This window comes from Chanos chanos, chromosome 11, assembly GCF_902362185.1.
Source record: "Chanos chanos chromosome 11, fChaCha1.1, whole genome shotgun sequence".
Classification (NCBI taxonomy): Eukaryota; Metazoa; Chordata; class Actinopteri; order Gonorynchiformes; family Chanidae; genus Chanos; species Chanos chanos.
Window position 1 is genome coordinate 449,991 of NC_044505.1, and position 20,010 is coordinate 470,000.

The 20,010-nt window shown below is 48.5% G+C and overlaps 1 protein-coding gene across 1 annotated transcript in view; it reads right to left on the bottom strand.

Moving 5' to 3' along the window:
- Positions 1-20,010, bottom strand: part of inpp4b (inositol polyphosphate-4-phosphatase type II B) — a 174,279-nt gene that overhangs the window by 26,877 nt on the left and 127,392 nt on the right. Inside the window, exons 13-15 of the mRNA XM_030788238.1 lie at positions 17,143-17,326; positions 10,301-10,573; positions 457-595 (exon numbers count right to left, since the gene is read on the bottom strand). Of these exons, the coding sequence (XP_030644098.1) occupies positions 457-595; positions 10,301-10,573; positions 17,143-17,326 (596 nt within the window). The remainder of the gene's footprint in view (positions 1-456; positions 596-10,300; positions 10,574-17,142; positions 17,327-20,010) is intronic.

Sequence of the window (20,010 nt, forward strand, 5' to 3'; positions counted from 1 at the left end):
ACAGTCATATGGTAATACCTACAGTAACTGTGAGAGTGATACGGACACAGTCATATGGTAATACCTACAGTAACTGTGAGAGTGATACAGACACAGTCATATGGTAATACCTACAGTAACTGTGAGAGTGATACAGACACAGTCATATGGTAATACCTACAGCAACTCTGACAGTGATACAGACACAGTCATATGGTAATACCTACAGTAACTCTGACAGTGATACAGACACAGTCATATGGTAATTTCTACAGTAACTGTGAGAGTGATACACAGTCATATGGTAATGTGAGCTGAGAACTGAAATAAAACAGACTAAATCCTTTGTTGTACAGTTAACAGAAGGAATGGGAAAGTGTCATGAGTAACATGGCTGAATGCTCCTGTAGCTTTAGTTTGAGTAAACATGACAGGAAAAGAGAGAAACGTTTGAGTAAGAAGTGCGAGGTTGACTACCCGGGTTGTGAGAGGTGATGACATCAGCAAGAGCATGCTCCGGCACTGACTCCTGGTTGTTATTGTCTTGCTCCACCACCTTGTCCACCATGGCGATGACACAGTTCAGACTTTTGGCGATACCTGCCCATACCCTGTCCTAGAAAAACCAAAACAAGCATTACAGTCCTGCTAGTCTTCTGCAGAGCCTCTGCACAGTGACTAAAACCTGCAAAAGTCTGTAGTAGTCTGTGGATTAACCTTTCCTCTGAAAACCTTAAGAGGAGAAAGCATCACAGCACCTTCTGTTAGTTAACCAGGTTAAACACTGGGGAACACTGTTAAACAGGTTAAACACTGATAAACACTGTTAAACACTTTTAAACAGGCATGACAATGCAAAACACCATCACGACAGCTACATTCAGATGATCATAACCACATTACCATTGTTCCATCTTTGCCTCTAGGGGCCTTTCAGGCAATTTGTCACCTGGAAACAAACTTTGTCTTGTAACCACGTTATCCCTGATGGGATTGGCTAGAACACAGGTGGCTGAAAGCAAGGCTATACTCTAAAGTTACGGTGAGAAACACTGACCCTCCCTGTTACATTCACAAAGCCCATGTTACACTTTCTATGTTACATTCACAAAGCCCATGGTACACTTTCTATGCTACATTCACAAAGCCCATGTTACACTTTCTATGCTACATTCACAAAGCCCATGGTACACTTTCTATGTTACATTCACAAAGCCCATGGACGTTGTTGTAAAAGTTCCGTGTTTTCTCTGGGAGAGAGCAGGGGGCAGTCTGAGGGACTGAGGCGGCTACACTCTTGTCAACATGTTGCAAGTCTGAAAGTAGTAAGTTCCCAGAGGTCTTTTGTTTCATCCTGTTCATTTCAGATAAAACGGAGAGACCTGGCACTGCCTCCCCCATCATGCTGGCGCCAGTCCTTTGTGGAAACTTCACAATTGTCCTGAAAACTATCAACAAACAAAAGCTCAGCACAAAAGCCTGGCTTGACAAATTGGGCCAGTAGTTCTATGGGACAGACTGTCTTCAAAGGCACGGACCAGTGAGAGGAAACCTATGGTCCCAGTGTAAAAAAGTGAAGGGCAATCTCACAACAGCCAGACGCTGAATCGGCATCCACCATCTGTAACTGAGATAAGCATGGCGTTGGTCTGCTGTCTTACTGGTAAAGGGCCCCTTAGTACTGCCAAGACAGGGTCAATCCCAAAAGCATGGGAAGTCACAGAGGGATCATCTGTCCACTTTCCCCAAATATGGATGATATGGAAGGAGGGGGTGTTGCCACCAAAGCACATCAGACATGGATAACCAATCACTAAGACCCAGGTAGCCTGGATGGCCAATCAATACTCCCTGTTCTACTTGGATAAAAGATGATTCACAGCAATTTATTTGTGTATGTTGCAGAATTTACACAGACATGGTCACATGTCCATCCAGTTAACAACTATGCCCAGGCTGAGCCTTGTGGGCTCCCACACCAAAGCATCTGATCCTGCACCACCCTCAGACACCACCCACACACAACACCCTCAGACACCACCCACACACAACACCCTCAGACATCAGACTCACACACCACCCACAGACACCACCCACACACAACACCCTCAGACACTACCCTCACACAACACCCTCAGACACCACCCACACACAACACCCTCAGACACCACCCACACACAACACCCTCAGACATCAGACTCACACACCACCCACAGACACCACCCACACACAACACCCTCAGACACCACCCACACACAACACCCTCAGACATTAGACTCACACACCACCCACAGACACCACCCACACACAACACCCTCAGACACCACCCACACACAACACCCTCAGACACCACCCACACACAACACCCTCAGACATCAGACTCACACACCACCCACACACAACACCCTCAGACATCAGACTCACACACCACCCACAGACACCACCCTCAGACATCACCCACACACAACACCCTCAGACATTAGACTCACACACCACCCACAGACACCACCCACACACAACACCCTCAGACACCACCCACACACAACACCCTCAGACACCACCCACACACAACACCCTCAGACATCAGACTCACACACCACCCACACACAACACCCTCAGACATCAGACTCACACACCACCCACACACAACACCCTCAGACATCAGACTCACACACCACCCACACACAACACCCTCAGACATCAGACTCACACACCACCCACAGACACCACCCACACACAACACCCTCAGACACCACCCACACACAACACCCTCAGACATCAGACTCACACACCACCCACACACAACACCCTCAGACATCAGACTCACACACCACCCACACACAACACCCTCAGACATCAGACTCACACACCACCCACACACAACACCCTCAGACATCAGACTCACACACCACCCACAGACACCACCCTCAGACACCACCCACACACCACCCACAGACACCACCCACAGACACCACCCACACACAACACCCTCAGACATTAGACTCACACACCACCCACACACAACACCCTCAGACATCAGACTCACACACCACCCACACACAACACCCTCAGACATCAGACTCACACACCACCCACACACAACACCCTCAGACATCAGACTCACACACCACCCACACACAACACCCTCAGACACCACCCACACACAACACCCTCAGACATCAGACTCACACACCACCCACACACAACACCCTCAGACATCAGACTCACACACCACCCACACACAACACCCTCAGACATCAGACTCACACACCACCCACACACAACACCCTCAGACATCAGACTCACACACCACCCACACACAACACCCTCAGACATCACCCACACACAACACCCTCAGACACCACCCACACACAACACCCTCAGACATCAGAATCACACACCACCCACAGACAACACCCTCAGACATCAGACTCACACACCACCCACACACAACACCCTCAGACATCACCCACACACAACACCCTCAGACATCACCCACACACAACACCCTCAGACATCACCCACACACAACACCCTCAGACACCACCCACACACAACACCCTCAGACATCAGACTCACACACCACCCACACACAACACCCTCAGACATCAGACTCACACACCACCCACACACAACACCCTCAGACATCAGACTCACACACCACCCACACACAACACCCTCAGACATCAGACTCACACACCACCCTCAGACACCACCCACACACAACACCCTCAGACACCACCCACACACAACACCCTCAGACATCAGACTCACACACCACCCACACACAACACCCTCAGACATCAGACTCACACACCACCCACACACAACACCCTCAGACATCAGACTCACACACCACCCACACACAACACCCTCAGACATCAGACTCACACACCACCCACACACAACACCCTCAGACACCACCCACACACAACACCCTCAGACATCAGACTCACACACCACCCTCAGACACCACCCACACACAACACCCTCAGACACCACCCACACACAACACCCTCAGACATCAGACTCACACACCACCCACACACAACACCCTCAGACATCAGACTCACACACCACCCACAGACACCACCCTCAGACATCACCCACACACAACACCCTCAGACACCACCCACACACAACACCCTCAGACACCACCCACACACAACACCCTCAGACATCAGACTCACACACCACCCACAGACACCACCCACACACACCACCCACAGACACCACCCACACACAACACCCTCAGACACCACCCACACACAACACCCTCAGACATCAGACTCACACACCACCCACACACAACACCCTCAGACATCAGACTCACACACCACCCACAGACACCACCCTCAGACATCAGACTCACACACCACCCACAGACACCACCCACACACAACACCCTCAGACATCACCCACACACAACACCCTCAGACACCACCCACACACAACACCCTCAGACATCAGACTCACACACCACCCACAGACACCACCCACACACAACACCCTCAGACATCAGACTCACACACCACCCACACACAACACCCTCAGACATCAGACTCACACACCACCCACAGACACCACCCTCAGACATCAGACTCACACACCACCCACAGACACCACCCACACACAACACCCTCAGACATCACCCACACACAACACCCTCAGACACCACCCACACACAACACCCTCAGACATCAGACTCACACACCACCCTCAGACACCACCCACACACAACACCCTCAGACACCACCCACACACAACACCCTCAGACATCAGACTCACACACCACCCACACACAACACCCTCAGACATCAGACTCACACACCACCCACACACAACACCCTCAGACATCAGACTCACACACCACCCACAGACACCACCCTCAGACATCACCCACACACAACACCCTCAGACACCACCCACACACAACACCCTCAGACACCACCCACACACAACACCCTCAGACATCAGACTCACACACCACCCACAGACACCACCCACACACACCACCCACAGACACCACCCTCAGACAACACCCTCAGACACCACCCACACACAACACCCTCAGACATCAGACTCACACACCACCCACACACAACACCCTCAGACATCAGACTCACACACCACCCACAGACACCACCCTCAGACATCAGACTCACACACCACCCACAGACACCACCCACACACAACACCCTCAGACATCACCCACACACAACACCCTCAGACACCACCCACACACAACACCCTCAGACATCAGACTCACACACCACCCTCAGACACCACCCACACACAACACCCTCAGACACCACCCACACACAACACCCTCAGACATCACCCACACACAACACCCTCAGACACCACCCACACACAACACCCTCAGACACCACCCACACACAACACCCTCAGACATCAGACTCACACACCACCCACAGACACCACCCTCAGACATCACCCACACACAACACCCTCAGACACCACCCACACACAACACCCTCAGACACCACCCACACACAACACCCTCAGACATCAGACTCACACACCACCCTCAGACACCACCCACACACAACACCCTCAGACACCACCCACACACAACACCCTCAGACATCAGACTCACACACCACCCACACACAACACCCTCAGACATCAGACTCACACACCACCCACACACAACACCCTCAGACATCAGACTCACACACCACCCACAGACACCACCCTCAGACATCACCCACACACAACACCCTCAGACACCACCCACACACAACACCCTCAGACATCAGACTCAGACACCACCCACACACAACACCCTCAGACATCAGACTCACACACCACCCACACACAACACCCTCAGACATCAGACTCACACACCACCCACAGACACCACCCTCAGACATCAGACTCACACACCACCCACACACAACACCCTCAGACATCAGACTCACACACCACCCACACACAACACCCTCAGACATCAGACTCACACACCACCCACAGACACCACCCACACACAACACCCTCAGACATCAGACTCACACACCACCCACAGACACCACCCACACACAACACCCTCAGACATCAGACTCACACACCACCCACACACAACACCCTCAGACATCAGACTCACACACCACCCACAGACACCACCCTCAGACATCAGACTCACACACCACCCACAGACACCACCCACACACAACACCCTCAGACATCACCCACACACAACACCCTCAGACACCACCCACACACAACACCCTCAGACATCAGAATCACACACCACCCACAGACACCACCCACACACAACACCCTCAGACACCACCCACACACAACACCCTCAGACATCACCCACACACAACACCCTCAGACATCAGACTCACACAACACCCTCAGACATCAGACTCACACACCACCCACACACAACACCCTCAGACATCAGACTCACACACCACCCACACACAACACCCTCAGACATCAGACTCACACAACACCCTCAGACACCACCCACACACAACACCCTCAGACATCACCCACACACCACCCACAGACACCACCCACACACAACACCCTCAGACACCACCCACACACAACACCCTCAGACATCACCCACACACCACCCACAGACACCACCCACACACAACACCCTCAGACACCACCCACACACAACACCCTCAGACACCACCCACACACAACACCCTCAGACACCACCCACACACAACACCCTCAGACATCACCCACACACAACACCCTCAGACATCAGACTCACACACCACCCTCAGACACCACCCACACACAACACCCTCAGACACCACCCACACACAACACCCTCAGACATCAGACTCACACACCACCCACACACAACACCCTCAGACATCAGACTCACACACCACCCACACACAACACCCTCAGACATCAGACTCACACACCACCCACAGACACCACCCTCAGACATCACCCACACACAACACCCTCAGACATTAGACTCACACACCACCCACACACAACACCCTCAGACACCACCCACACACAACACCCTCAGACATCAGACTCACACACCACCCACAGACACCACCCTCAGACATCACCCACACACAACACCCTCAGACATTAGACTCACACACCACCCACACACAACACCCTCAGACACCACCCACACACAACACCCTCAGACACCACCCACACACAACACCCTCAGACACCACCCACACACAACACCCTCAGACATCAGACTCAGACACCACCCACACACAACACCCTCAGACATCAGACTCACACACCACCCACACACAACACCCTCAGACATCAGACTCACACACCACCCACACACACCACCCACACACAACACCCTCAGACATCAGACTCACACACCACCCACACACAACACCCTCAGACATCACCCACACACAACACCCTCAGACATCACCCACACACAACACCCTCAGACATCAGACTCACACACCACCCTCAGACACCACCCACACACAACACCCTCAGACACCACCCACACACAACACCCTCAGACATCAGACTCACACACCACCCACACACAACACCCTCAGACATCAGACTCACACACCACCCACACACAACACCCTCAGACATCAGACTCACACACCACCCACACACAACACCCTCAGACATCACCCACACACAACACCCTCAGACACCACCCACACACAACACCCTCACACACCACCCACACACAACACCCTCAGACATCAGACTCACACACCACCCTCAGACACCACCCACACACAACACCCTCAGACATCAGACTCAGACACCACCCACACACAACACCCTCAGACATCAGACTCACACACCACCCACACACAACACCCTCAGACATCAGACTCACACACCACCCACACACAACACCCTCAGACATCAGACTCACACACCACCCACAGACACCACCCTCAGACATCAGACTCACACACCACCCACAGACACCACCCACACACAACACCCTCAGACATCAGACTCACACACCACCCACACACAACACCCTCAGACATCAGACTCACACACCACCCACACACAACACCCTCAGACATCAGACTCACACACCACCCACACACAACACCCTCAGACATCAGACTCACACACCACCCACAGACAACACCCTCAGACATCAGACTCACACACCACCCACACACAACACCCTCAGACATCAGACTCACACACCACCCACACACACCACCATAACACGCCACATTATGAAGTCTGTTCCAACTCAAGTGAGAGGATTTTCCACAGCTTCAGTCTTCATGACCCTTGGAACCTGAATCAAACACGTATTTTCGATCTCTGACATCTCAGTTCCAGAGTTGGAGATGATTATCATCTTCTCCCGGCCAAAGAGGGCAAAGACCAGACCTTCATCAGGTAAAGCGTGAGCTGCCCCTGCCGGTCACGGGTAGAAGTGTGACGCAACTGATAACTCTACCCTGGCAGATATCATTAGATCAAACTCACTGGGACAACTTGGACTGGGCTGACTTCCCAGAGATTTGTTATTGTTTTCACCACGCCTTCCCATGACCTCGCATCATAAGGGATGGCTCTGTGCTAGTCTGTTCATTATGACCTCACATCATAAGGGATGGCTCTGTGCTAGTCTGTTCATTATGACCTCACATCATAAGGGATGGCTCTGTGCTAGTCTGTTCATTATGACCTCACATCATAAGGGATGGCTCTGTGCTAGTCTGTCCAATGACCTCACATCATAAGGGATGGCTCTGTGCTAGTCTGTTCATTATGACCTCACATCATAAGGGATGGCTCTGTGCTAGTCTGTTCATTATGACCTCACATCATAAGGGATGGCTCTGTGCTAGTCTGTTCATTATGACCTCACGTCATAAGGGATGGCTCTGTGCTAGTCTGTCCAATGACCTCACATCATAAGGGATGGCTCTCTGCTAGTCTGTCCAATGACCTCACATCATAAGGGATGGCTCTGTGCTAGTCTGTTCATTATGACCTCACATCATAAGGGAAGGCTCTGTGCTAGTCTGTCCAGTGACCTCACATCATAAGGGATGGCTCTGTGCTGGTCTGTCCAATGACCTCACATCATAAGGGATGGCTCTGTGCTGGTCTGTCCAATGACCTCACATCATAAGGGATGGCTCTGTGCTAGTCTGTCCAATGACCTCACATCATAAGGGATGGCTCTGTGCTAGTCTGTTCATTATGACCTCACATCATAAGGGATGGCTCTGTGCTAGTCTGTTCAATGACCTCACATCATAAGGGATGGCTCTGTGCTAGTCTGTTCATTATGACCTCACATCATAAGGGATGGCTCTGTGCTAGTCTGTTCATTATGACCTCACATCATAAGGGATGGCTCTGTGCTAGTCTGTTCATTATGACCTCACATCATAAGGGATGGCTCTCTGCTAGTCTGTTCAATGACCTCACATCATAAGGGATGACTCTGTGCTAGTCTGTTCATTATGACCTCACATCATAAGGGATGGCTCTGTGCTAGTCTGTTCATTATGACCTCACATCATAAGGGATGGCTCTGTGCTAGTCTGTTCATTATGACCTCACATCATAAGGGATGGCTCTGTGCTAGTCTGTCCAATGACCTCACATCATAAGGGATGGCTCTCTGCTAGTCTGTCCAATGACCTCACATCATAAGGGATGGCTCTGTGCTGGTCTGTCCAATGACCTCACATCATAAGGGATGGCTCTGTGCTAGTCTGTTCATTATGACCTCACATCATAAGGGATGGCTCTGTGCTAGTCTGTTCATTATGACCTCACATCATAAGGGATGGCTCTCTGCTAGTCTGTCCATCATGACCTCACATCATAAGGGATGGCTCTGTGCTAGTCTGTTCATTATGGCCTCACATCATAAGGGATGGCTCTGTGTCTGTTCATTATGTTGCAGTTTACCTTTACTCATTTCATGGTGTGTTCCTTCATTTCATCTGAAGTGTCTTGGTTTTGATAGAATCCCATCTATTTGCTTATCTTTTAGTTTACTGTTCTTATCACCTTAATAACTGTTTTTGAACATTGCATTAAAGATTGCATAGAAATTTTACTTGTGTGATATTGTTCTCTCATATCATATCAACTCTACAAACCTTAAATATCTTTAACTTCATAAAATTTATAAAACTCATTTTTCTGAGTGTGGTTGTCTGTCAGGACTGGTGCCCCGTATTCATAAACAGCTGTGTTAATTAACCATGCCATCTCAGTCAACACCAGCATCACCAATACTGTCTTTGGTCAATACAGACAAACAAACAAAGAGACAAAGAGAGAGAGGGGGACCCAAAAAAACAGAACTTGCCCAATCCTCCTCATCAAATTCCCTCTGCTGAGGTATAGACTCCTGACGATCAAGAGGGGGTACCACCTCCTCTTTGGGTAACACCTCCTCTTTGGGCGGCACCTCCTCTTTTTGTGGGGTGTGGGGTCTGTTGAGGCTGTTGCAGGTGGAGGTGTTGGGGTGTGGTTCTGAGGGCGTCTGACTGGGGCTGACATAACCTGGCCGAGCCGCATGCAACGCCAGGAGAGCATTCTTCACCAGTTCCTCCTTCAAAGAGTGAACCAGCTGCTCCGTCTGCCCGGGGACACAGGGAGAGGGAGAGAGACAGAATGATTATTAGTAGTAGTGGTAGCAGTAGCAGTAGTAGTAGTACTGGTGTTGCTAAGATTCATTAAATATAGTTCAGAATAGAGAGAGAGAGACAGAAGGCGCTTTCGCACCGGAGGAACTTTTCCATAGTTCTTAGAACTGTTGGAGAAAGTACCCCCTTTTTCGCGTGTTCGCACCTCAGGAACTTAGAACGATCATAGTTCTTAGAACACTGTTTTGAGGGGCTTTTTTAGCTCCTACTTCAGGGTAGGTACTTTCGCAGCGCAATAGGAACCTTGTGACGTAGGTGTACAGCCATTGGTCCAGACGCAGGTATACGATGATTGCAACCGCCATTTTTAAGGATCCGTGTAAACTATAAAGTCTTAGAACGTATTACATTTAGTTTTTGATATTCATGTCTAAAAATGTCTTAAAATGTCTGTAATTGTAGGAGGGGAGACATGGTTTTTATGTTTTATTTTACCGGTATTTTATAGCCCCCAACAATGACCATTTTGCAACGTCCAATGTATATTTGTACATTGAAGAGGTAGCGTACACTCCGCTTCGGTAGGTGCTTGTGTGTCCGCTTGTGTGGCTGTGATCCGCATTTTAACCTAAAATAAGAATGTGTTTATCCAACTTACGATTTGAGGGCTGCGGCGGGGAAAAAGGAGAAAAAAAAACCCCACAATGCTGCGAGCAAGGGTCAGGCACAAGCGCTATGCTAGCACCCGAAAAGTACTATGACCGCTGAGTCATTCACTGCTACTGCGGTGGTAAATGCATAAATGCATTGGGAAATTATTTTATCCATTGGACTGGGTCTATCGCCATACAGTTTTATTTTCGTTAATGAGAAGGCAGTTATAGGTTATCTAATGTGCAATCAATATTTCTGTCATTCAAATTCAATAAAACTCATTGTGTATACTGTAGTCTAGTTTGTCGATTTCTTTTGCCGCAGTAATGGTTCTTTTTTTCCTTTTGGAGGTATTTAAAAGGTCTTAAAAGTCATTAAATTTGTACTTCAAAATGTGCAGCTATCCTGGTTAGTCATAAACAACAGCTCTTAGCTGCTATACCGTCGGCCGGCTTACGTCACTTCAGCGTTCCTACTGGCAGTGCGAAAGCAAACAGAAAAAAGGCCCTAGAACGAATGTAGTTCTAGGGGAAGCTCCACAGGGGTTAGTTCCTATCGAATTAGACCCTAGAACTGTTCGGTGCGAAAGCGCCGAGAGAGAGAGAGAGACAGAGAGAGCGAGACAGAGAGCGAGAGAGAGTGAGGGACAGAGACAGAGAGAGAGAGAGAGAGACAGAGAGAGAGAGAGAGAGAGCGAGACAGAGAGCGAGAGAGAGCGAGGGACAGAGAGAGAGAGAGAGAGAGACAGACAGAGAGCGAGAGAGAGCGAGGGACAGAGAGAGAGAGAGAGAGAGAGAGACAGAGAGCGAGGGACAGAGAGAGAGAGAGAGAGGAATGGGGAGCAGAGAAGAGCATGAAAAAGAGGATGACACAAATCAAGTGAAGTGTGAGATCAGCTCCCTGCTTTAGCCATGACAATAACAACAAAACAACAACAACAACAACAACAACAACAATAAAACAATTCAATTACTTTGTGATGACCTGTCTCTCTAGAGAGACACACAGAGAGAGTGAGACAGAGGGAGTGTGTGAGAGAGAGTGGGACAGGAGTGTGTGAGACAGAGGGAGTGTGTGAAAGAGAGTGAGACAGAAGGAGTGTGTTAGAGAGAGTGAGACAGAGGGAGTGTGTGAGAGAGAGTGAGACAGAGGGAGTGTGAGAGAGAGAGTGAGACAGAGGGAGTGTGAGAGAGAGAGTGAGACAGAGGGAGTGTGTTGGACAGAGGGAGTGTGAGAGAGAGTGGGACAGAAGGAGTGTGTGAGAGAGAGTGAGACAGAGGGAGTGTGAGAGAGAGTGAGACAGAAGGAGTGTGTGAGAGAGAGTGGGACAGAGGGAGTGTGTGAGACAGAAGGAGTGTGTGAGAGAGAGTGGGACAGAAGGAGTGTGTGAGACAGAGGGAGTGTGAGAGAGAGTGAGACAGAGGGAGACAGAGGGAGAGAGAGTGAGGCCTAAGCCTTTGATCTCAGATTGACTGGCTGTGTTGTACTGCGTGAGCAAGAAGAGGATCAGGGACCTGAAGAATAATTACGTTAGCATCACAATAAGCTATTCTGTTATTCCATTACAGCGGCACAGCCCCCCGCTAATGCTACACACATGCCGCACAAGCCTTCAGAACAGCCAGGCGGCCACCTACATTTGCCTGCAACCTGAGAGAGAGGAGGAAGAGACAGGCATACAGGAGACGTGCATTACATGTGCACAGCCGGCTGGCTCTGGTTAAGTCTGTTCTCACAGTGCAGGGGTGTGTAACATCTGCACACACCTCCCACACACACATGCAGAAACACACAACCCTGGCTGTGAAACTGTCCTCACCGTGCAGGGGTGCGTAACATCTGGGATTCATGGTTGCAGTCTTGGCTGAGAGTGAGTGTAACTGCCAAAGGCTTAAGGTGTATCAGAGGAGATGAGTAGCAGCCTCACTGAGACCAACTCTAATCACTGAGTAAGAGACGACTTATAAGAGATTACAAGTTAAACTGAGGAAACTGGGAAAAAGTTGAAGCGTAAATCTGAAGCGTATGCCGCAAGCTAAACCCCACTGATATGTCTGAACGTGAAAGACTGCTTCAGTTTTCACACACACACACACACACACACACACACGCACACACACACACTCCAGAGGGTGGCTACCCAACCCAAGCCCAGTGGGACCCATCAGGACCCGATGGGTTGGGCCGAGTACGGACAAAAGTGTAGAAATGATGTTCAGGTTCGAGTCGGGTTCAATCATGTCAGCCGAACAATAACTAGGCAGCAAACATTTGACTTTTGAACTATTAATTAGGATAGACTAGCCTAGTTGACATGGTGCTTCAAGTTCTTTTTAGCGAAAATATGGCGTAAAAATAGATAAAAATGATGGACCTAATGTCTGTGTTGGGCTCCCCTCTGTTCAGTGCTGGGGTTTGTTTATTTACGTGAAAACGCACCACATGGGCTAAATCAGGCGGTAAACATTCATAGGCTAAAGATGGAGGACGTCAAACAAAATTTGTCATCGGGGAAGGGTAAGACTACTGAAGGGTGAGACTACTGAAGTGTGAGACTACTGAAGGGTGAGACTACTGAAGTGTGAGACTACTGAAGGGTGAGACTACTGAAGGGTAAGACTACTGAAGTGTGAGACTACTGAAGTGTGAGACTACTGAAGTGTAAGACTACTGAAGTGTGAGACTACTGAAGTGTAAGACTACTGAAGTGTGAGACTACTGAAGGGTAAGACTACTGAAGTGTGAGACTACTGAAGGGTAAGACTGTTGAAGTGTGAGACTATTGAAGGGTAAGACTACTGAAGTGTGAGACTACTGAAGGGTAAGACTGTTGAAGTGTAAGACTACTGAAGTGTGAGACTACTGAAGGGTAAGACTACTGAAGTGTGAGACTACTGAAGTGTGAGACTACTGAAGGGTAAGACTACTGAAGGGTAAGACTACTGAAGTGTGAGACTACTGAAGTATAAGACTACTGAAGGGTAAGACTACTGAAGTGTAAGACTACTGAAGTGTAAGACTACTGAAGTGTGAGACTACTGAAGTGTAAGACTACTGAAGTGTGAGACTACTGAAGGGTAAGACTACTGAAGGGTAAGACTACTGAAGGGTAAGACTGTTGAAGTGTGAGACTACTGAAGTGTAAGACTACTGAAGTGTAAGACTACTGAAGTGTGAGACTACTGAAGGGTAAGACTACTGAAGGGTAAGACTGTTGAATTGTAAGACTACTGAAGTGTGAGACTACTGAAGGGTAAGACTACTGAAGTGTGAGACTACTGAAGTGTGAGACTACTGAAGTGTGAGACTACTGAAGGGTAAGACTACTGAAGTGTGAGACTACTGAAGTATAAGACTACTGAAGTGTGAGACTACTGAAGGGTAAGACTACTGAAGTGTGAGACTACTGAAGTATAAGACTACTGAAGGGTAAGACTACTGAAGGGTAAGACTACTGAAGTGTGAGACTACTGAAGGGTAAGACTACTGAAGGGTAAGACTACTGAAGTGTGAGACTACTGAAGTGTGAGACTACTGAAGGGTAAGACTACTGAAGTGTGAAACTACTGAAGGGTAAGACTACTGAAGGGTAAGACTACTGAAGGGTAGGACTACTGAAAACCACGAAGGGAAATCGCCGGTATGGAGGCATTTCGATTTAGTCATCAATGCAGATAATAACGAAGCTAACCACAGGTGTTTGTGTTCAACGCAGGAGTGCGACTGTCGCCTACTGTATGTGTGAAGGACTGCTGACTGCGTAATGTGTGTGTGTGTGTGTGTGTGTGTGTGTGTGTGTGTGTGTGTGTGTAAAACAGTCTACCTAATAGCCTATATAAAACAATGTGTTTTGATGGTCATTTACAACATGCCCACACATGTGTAATCAGGGTAAACAGGCAAGCTGTAACCATGGTAACAATTTCGTGACAGGGTAACCCAAACTCAGTGCTTCAGCTTACATTAACTGCATCACGCTTGGGTTGGGTTTGGACATAAAAAACAGAATACCTGTCAGCGCTCTCAGGCTCGGGTCGGGTTCGGACAGAAATATGCGGCCTGAACTGCACTCTGATACACACACACACACACACACACACACACACGCACACGCACGCAGAGGTGCATTGTATTAGAATGAGTGTTTATCTCTCAGACATAATCTGTGGCAGACGTCCCATATGCTCACTAGCAGTTTTCCTCTGGTTCAACCCTTCGCTGTCTTACCTCTGTACATATCAGTTTAGAGGGGTTTTATTCTCCTCTCTGTGTCACCCGGATACTCATCACTCTGGTTCAACCCTTCGCTGTCTTACCTCTGTACATATCAGTTTAGAGGGGTTTTATTCTCCTCTCTGTGTCACCCGGATACTCATCACTCTGGTTCAACCCTTCGCTGTCTTACCTCTGTACATATCAGTTTAGAGGGGTTTTATTCTCCTCTCTGTGTCACCCGGATACTCATCACTCTGGTTCAACCCTTCGCTGTCTTACCTCTGTACATATCAGTTTAGAGGGGTTTTATTCTCCTCTCTGTGTCACCCGGATACTCATCACTCTCCTGCTAGTCATGTTTTCACACATCAACTTTCCTGCTGTCATGGAATAGTGTCATGTGTATTGTAACAACCAAGCAGTGATATGTTGACTTGACAGACAGAGCTAACGACATAATGAATCGTTTTTTTTATGCTTTAAACACCAGTGTTAAATGGCCCATCCCAGTCTTAAAGTCCAGTCCTAATCAGTATTCTCTCTGGGATAAAGAGCTGTTTTCAGTTACAGATGTAAATCTATTTCAGGCCTGTGCTGAAAACATGGAGCTGTCAAATCTTCAAGTCTGAGGCTCTGTAGCTTGTGTCTGGATATTGCTCGGCAACAGCGGTAACCAGGGTTACATCTATGTAACAGACTGCAACTTCTAAATACATGACACAGGGACCATGAGCAGAATGGTCTCCACGAGCAGTGCTACACACACACACAGACACACACACACACGGACAGACACACACACATACACACACACGGACAGACACACACACATACACAAACGCAAGCACTCACACACTAACAGTTTGAGATGTGTGATTGAGGCCGGCTCTTGGCTCTGGTGCGCTCGTATTGTTCTAATTAGTGCCAGAGGAGAGACACAGCAAATGGACCAATTAAGGCATCTGATTGGGTCCTGCATCGCCCTGGCAACAACAATCTCTTCCCCAGCAGACTGCAGATTGACAGCAGCAGATGTAATTCATTAATTACAGGGATAAAAGACAGAAAATCCGAACTCTGTGGTGGGTGCGTTCACTCTGACTTAGTGTAGGAAGAATAATGAAGCATTCAGGTACTGTGGTACAGTCCACTCACACTGGTTTCCACACGCATCACACACAACACACAACACACACAACACACACAACACACACATCACACACAACACACAACACACACATCAAACAACACACACAACACACACATCAAACAACACACACAACACACACATCACACACAACACATGTGTTTTGAGTGTGGGTGTGTGTAGGTGCTCTCAGTGAGGTTGTTTAGAAATATCTAGTATTGCTTAAGATTTGACACAATTCACACACACACACACACATGCATGCACACCAACACATATGTGCAAACACACACAAACACACATGCACACGCATGCTCACACACATACACACAGCTTGCCTGTTTACCCTGATTACACGTGTGGGCACATCGTAAATGACCATCAAAACACATTGTTTTATATAGGCTATTAGGTAGACTGTTTTAACACACACACACACACACACATTACGCAGTCAGCAGTCCTTCACACATACAGTAGGCTACAGTCGCACTCCTGCGTTGAACACAAGAAACAAAAACACAGTGGAGCAGGGGGGATCCTGACCTTGTCTGCCAGGGTTTTGAGAGCCTCTCTCAGGCTGTGGGTGGAGCGCTGCTGGGCTGCCTGGAGCAGCTGGTCGGCCAGACTGGAGATGAGAGGCTGCAGCCGGGCCACTGTGCTCAGAATCTCTCTCGCCTTCGCTGTCTGGGCCGGAGAGTAATAAATACACTGATACGCCGTGCTGTAACTGAGAGAGAGAGAGAGAGAGAAAGAGAGAGAGAGAGAGAGCGAGAGAAAGAGAGAGAGAGAAAGAGACCGAGAGAGAGAGAGAGAGAGAGAGAGAAAGAGACCGAAAGAGAGAGAGAGAGAGAAAGAGAGAGAACGAGAGAGAGAGAGAGAGAGAGAGAGAGAAAGAGACCGAAAAAGAGAAAGAGAGAGAGAGAAAGAGAGAGAGAGAGAGAGAGAGAGAACATCAGAAAGCAGAAAAGGGAGACAGTGTGAGGAGAAAGGAGAGAGGAGGTGGTTTAGTTTGAAAACTGTCTCATACTCCAGCGTTGTTGTAATTACTGTGAATGTGAATTGGGCAAATTTGATATGAAGTGGGTAGAAAGGGGGATGTGGATTTATGCTATTTGATTATGCTGATGTGAATTAGATGAATTTGGGTATATGTGGGTCATGTGGATTGAGTTATGTGAACTGGGTGAATGTGGGTGAATGTCTGTGATGTAGGGTGAATGCAGTGAATTGGTGTCTGGCCTGATTAAAGATAAAGAGAAGTGTGGGACTGGGTGTTAATCTCCCCACAGGCTTTTTTAATGTTTGTAAAATCTCTAGCGATGGTTAGTTAGACATCAGGAGTGTCTATACACCGACAGGCAAAATAATTATGTGCTCTTTCATGTGCCCCTCAGTGCGAGAGTTTGGATCGATGAGGATAACGCATCAAACTGCTGTGATTCATCAATGTCCACCCACAGGTTTTCCCATGTCCACTGTATCACAGTCCTGCGCTAGGAACACACACATTCCATGTCAGTTTTCAGCTTAATCAATAACCCAACCAGCATAAAAGATTCCTGTGCTTGGGGCAGGACACCACATAAGCAACCATTTTTTTCCATTAATGACTATAATGACTATCGACCAGACTGAAACCAAAGAAAGTCACAAATTCACAAATGACCGACCAGTTTAGCAGCAGTCAAGACACAGGCAGCGCTGGGCTGCACTGCTCTCAGACCACTGCAGGGAATGAATACAGCTCATAAAATGAATACAGAACGTAAATACAAGACATAAAATGAGCTTACGACAGTTTGCCGGGACAGAGAGACACTGCTCTGTTTCTGACAACCCCTGTAGTGTCAGCTGTTAAAGGAACGCCCGGTGCCATGTTCCGTTTTCGGAACCACCCAGTGAGTGAAATCGGGGCCCATTTTTCCCAGTAAGGTGACGCAGAACTCTCTCACTGTGGCCCAGTGCAGACATGCTTCAGCTCTGAAGCTGCTTCTGTATAGGCACAGAAAGATTCCAGGGGAATTCAGGGACGCCAAACTGTCATTGGCTCCCGTTTAAGCTTCCAGCACCTCCTCTGTGACATCACGGCCACGCTCCTGGTCCTTCATCAACTCAGAGGGAGCTCGGCGGGAAATCTAGGTCAAAACCTGAGGCGCAGTCCGCAGGCATAATTAACCAAGGACAGAGAGGAGCTGTGCAGAGAGGTCCACTGAGACGCAGTCCGCAGGCATAGTTAACCACGGACAGAGAGGAGCGGTGCAGAGAAGTCCGCTGTGGTTCCAAGTCCACTTTAACAAGAGAGCTGAGAGTTCCTCTGCAAACCATGAAACACACAACAGCCTTCAAAACTTCCACAAATACAGGCCAAGTTAATAAGCCTCACTGGTGGCATGTGTAGACGATGGCCTTCCATGCTTACAGAGCACATGACCAGCTCCAGGTCCCAGGTCAGATTTGACACTGCTAATGTAACGGCTGAGATTAGAGAGCGGATTTAGACAACGGATCCAGGATCAGTGTTAGAGACCAGGGAGTAGCCACCCCTCCTCACAATCATAGTCACCATGTTCAACTAATTAGCTCCCAGGAGAATTGCCCACCCACTGCTGCAGCCGGCAAATCAAAGCCTTTCTTTTAAAGTCAGGAGTCACAGTGCAGAACAAGCTGAAATATCTGTATATGAATCTACATCCATCTCTCCTAACCCCTCTGTGGTAGACACACAATACATAGATAGATTATTCATATTCACACCTGAAGTAACACACAGCACCTGAGCACTCTCCCACCAACAGAACTTTAACTATATAATTTTTTAAATCTCGTTATTGATATTGTTGTCAAACAATAAAGTTGCATTTATTCAAAGTTGTATAGTTGTAATAGTAACAACTATCACTCAAACTAAACTAGGTCATACAGACTAGAGCTGACAGATGACAACGAGGAAGAATATTATAAGACACTGAATCAGTTCAAAAACCACAAATCCAATAGGACAGCTTCAGAGATGAGTCCAACAGAGTACAGCACCAGAGAGAGAGAAATGGAGAGAGAGAAAGCGAGATGGAGAGAGAGACATGGAGAGAGAGAGAGAGAGAGAGAGAGGGAGAGAGAGAAAGAGAAAGATATGTGCTTCCTGCAGTCTCTAATGAGCAGAGAGGCCTTTAAATACTTTACCAGCTTGATCGTCCAAAAGGAATCACTTGTGCCAAGATGACTGAACTCAGTAAGACAGGACAGACACGCTGCAGCTCAAACACAGGGCAGCTCAAACACAGGTGCAGCTCAAACACAGGGCGGATCAAACACAGTGCGGCTCAAACACAGGGCGGCTCAAACACAGGGCAGCTCAAACACAGGGCAGCTCAAACACAGGGCAGCTCAAACACAGGGCGGCTCAAACACAGT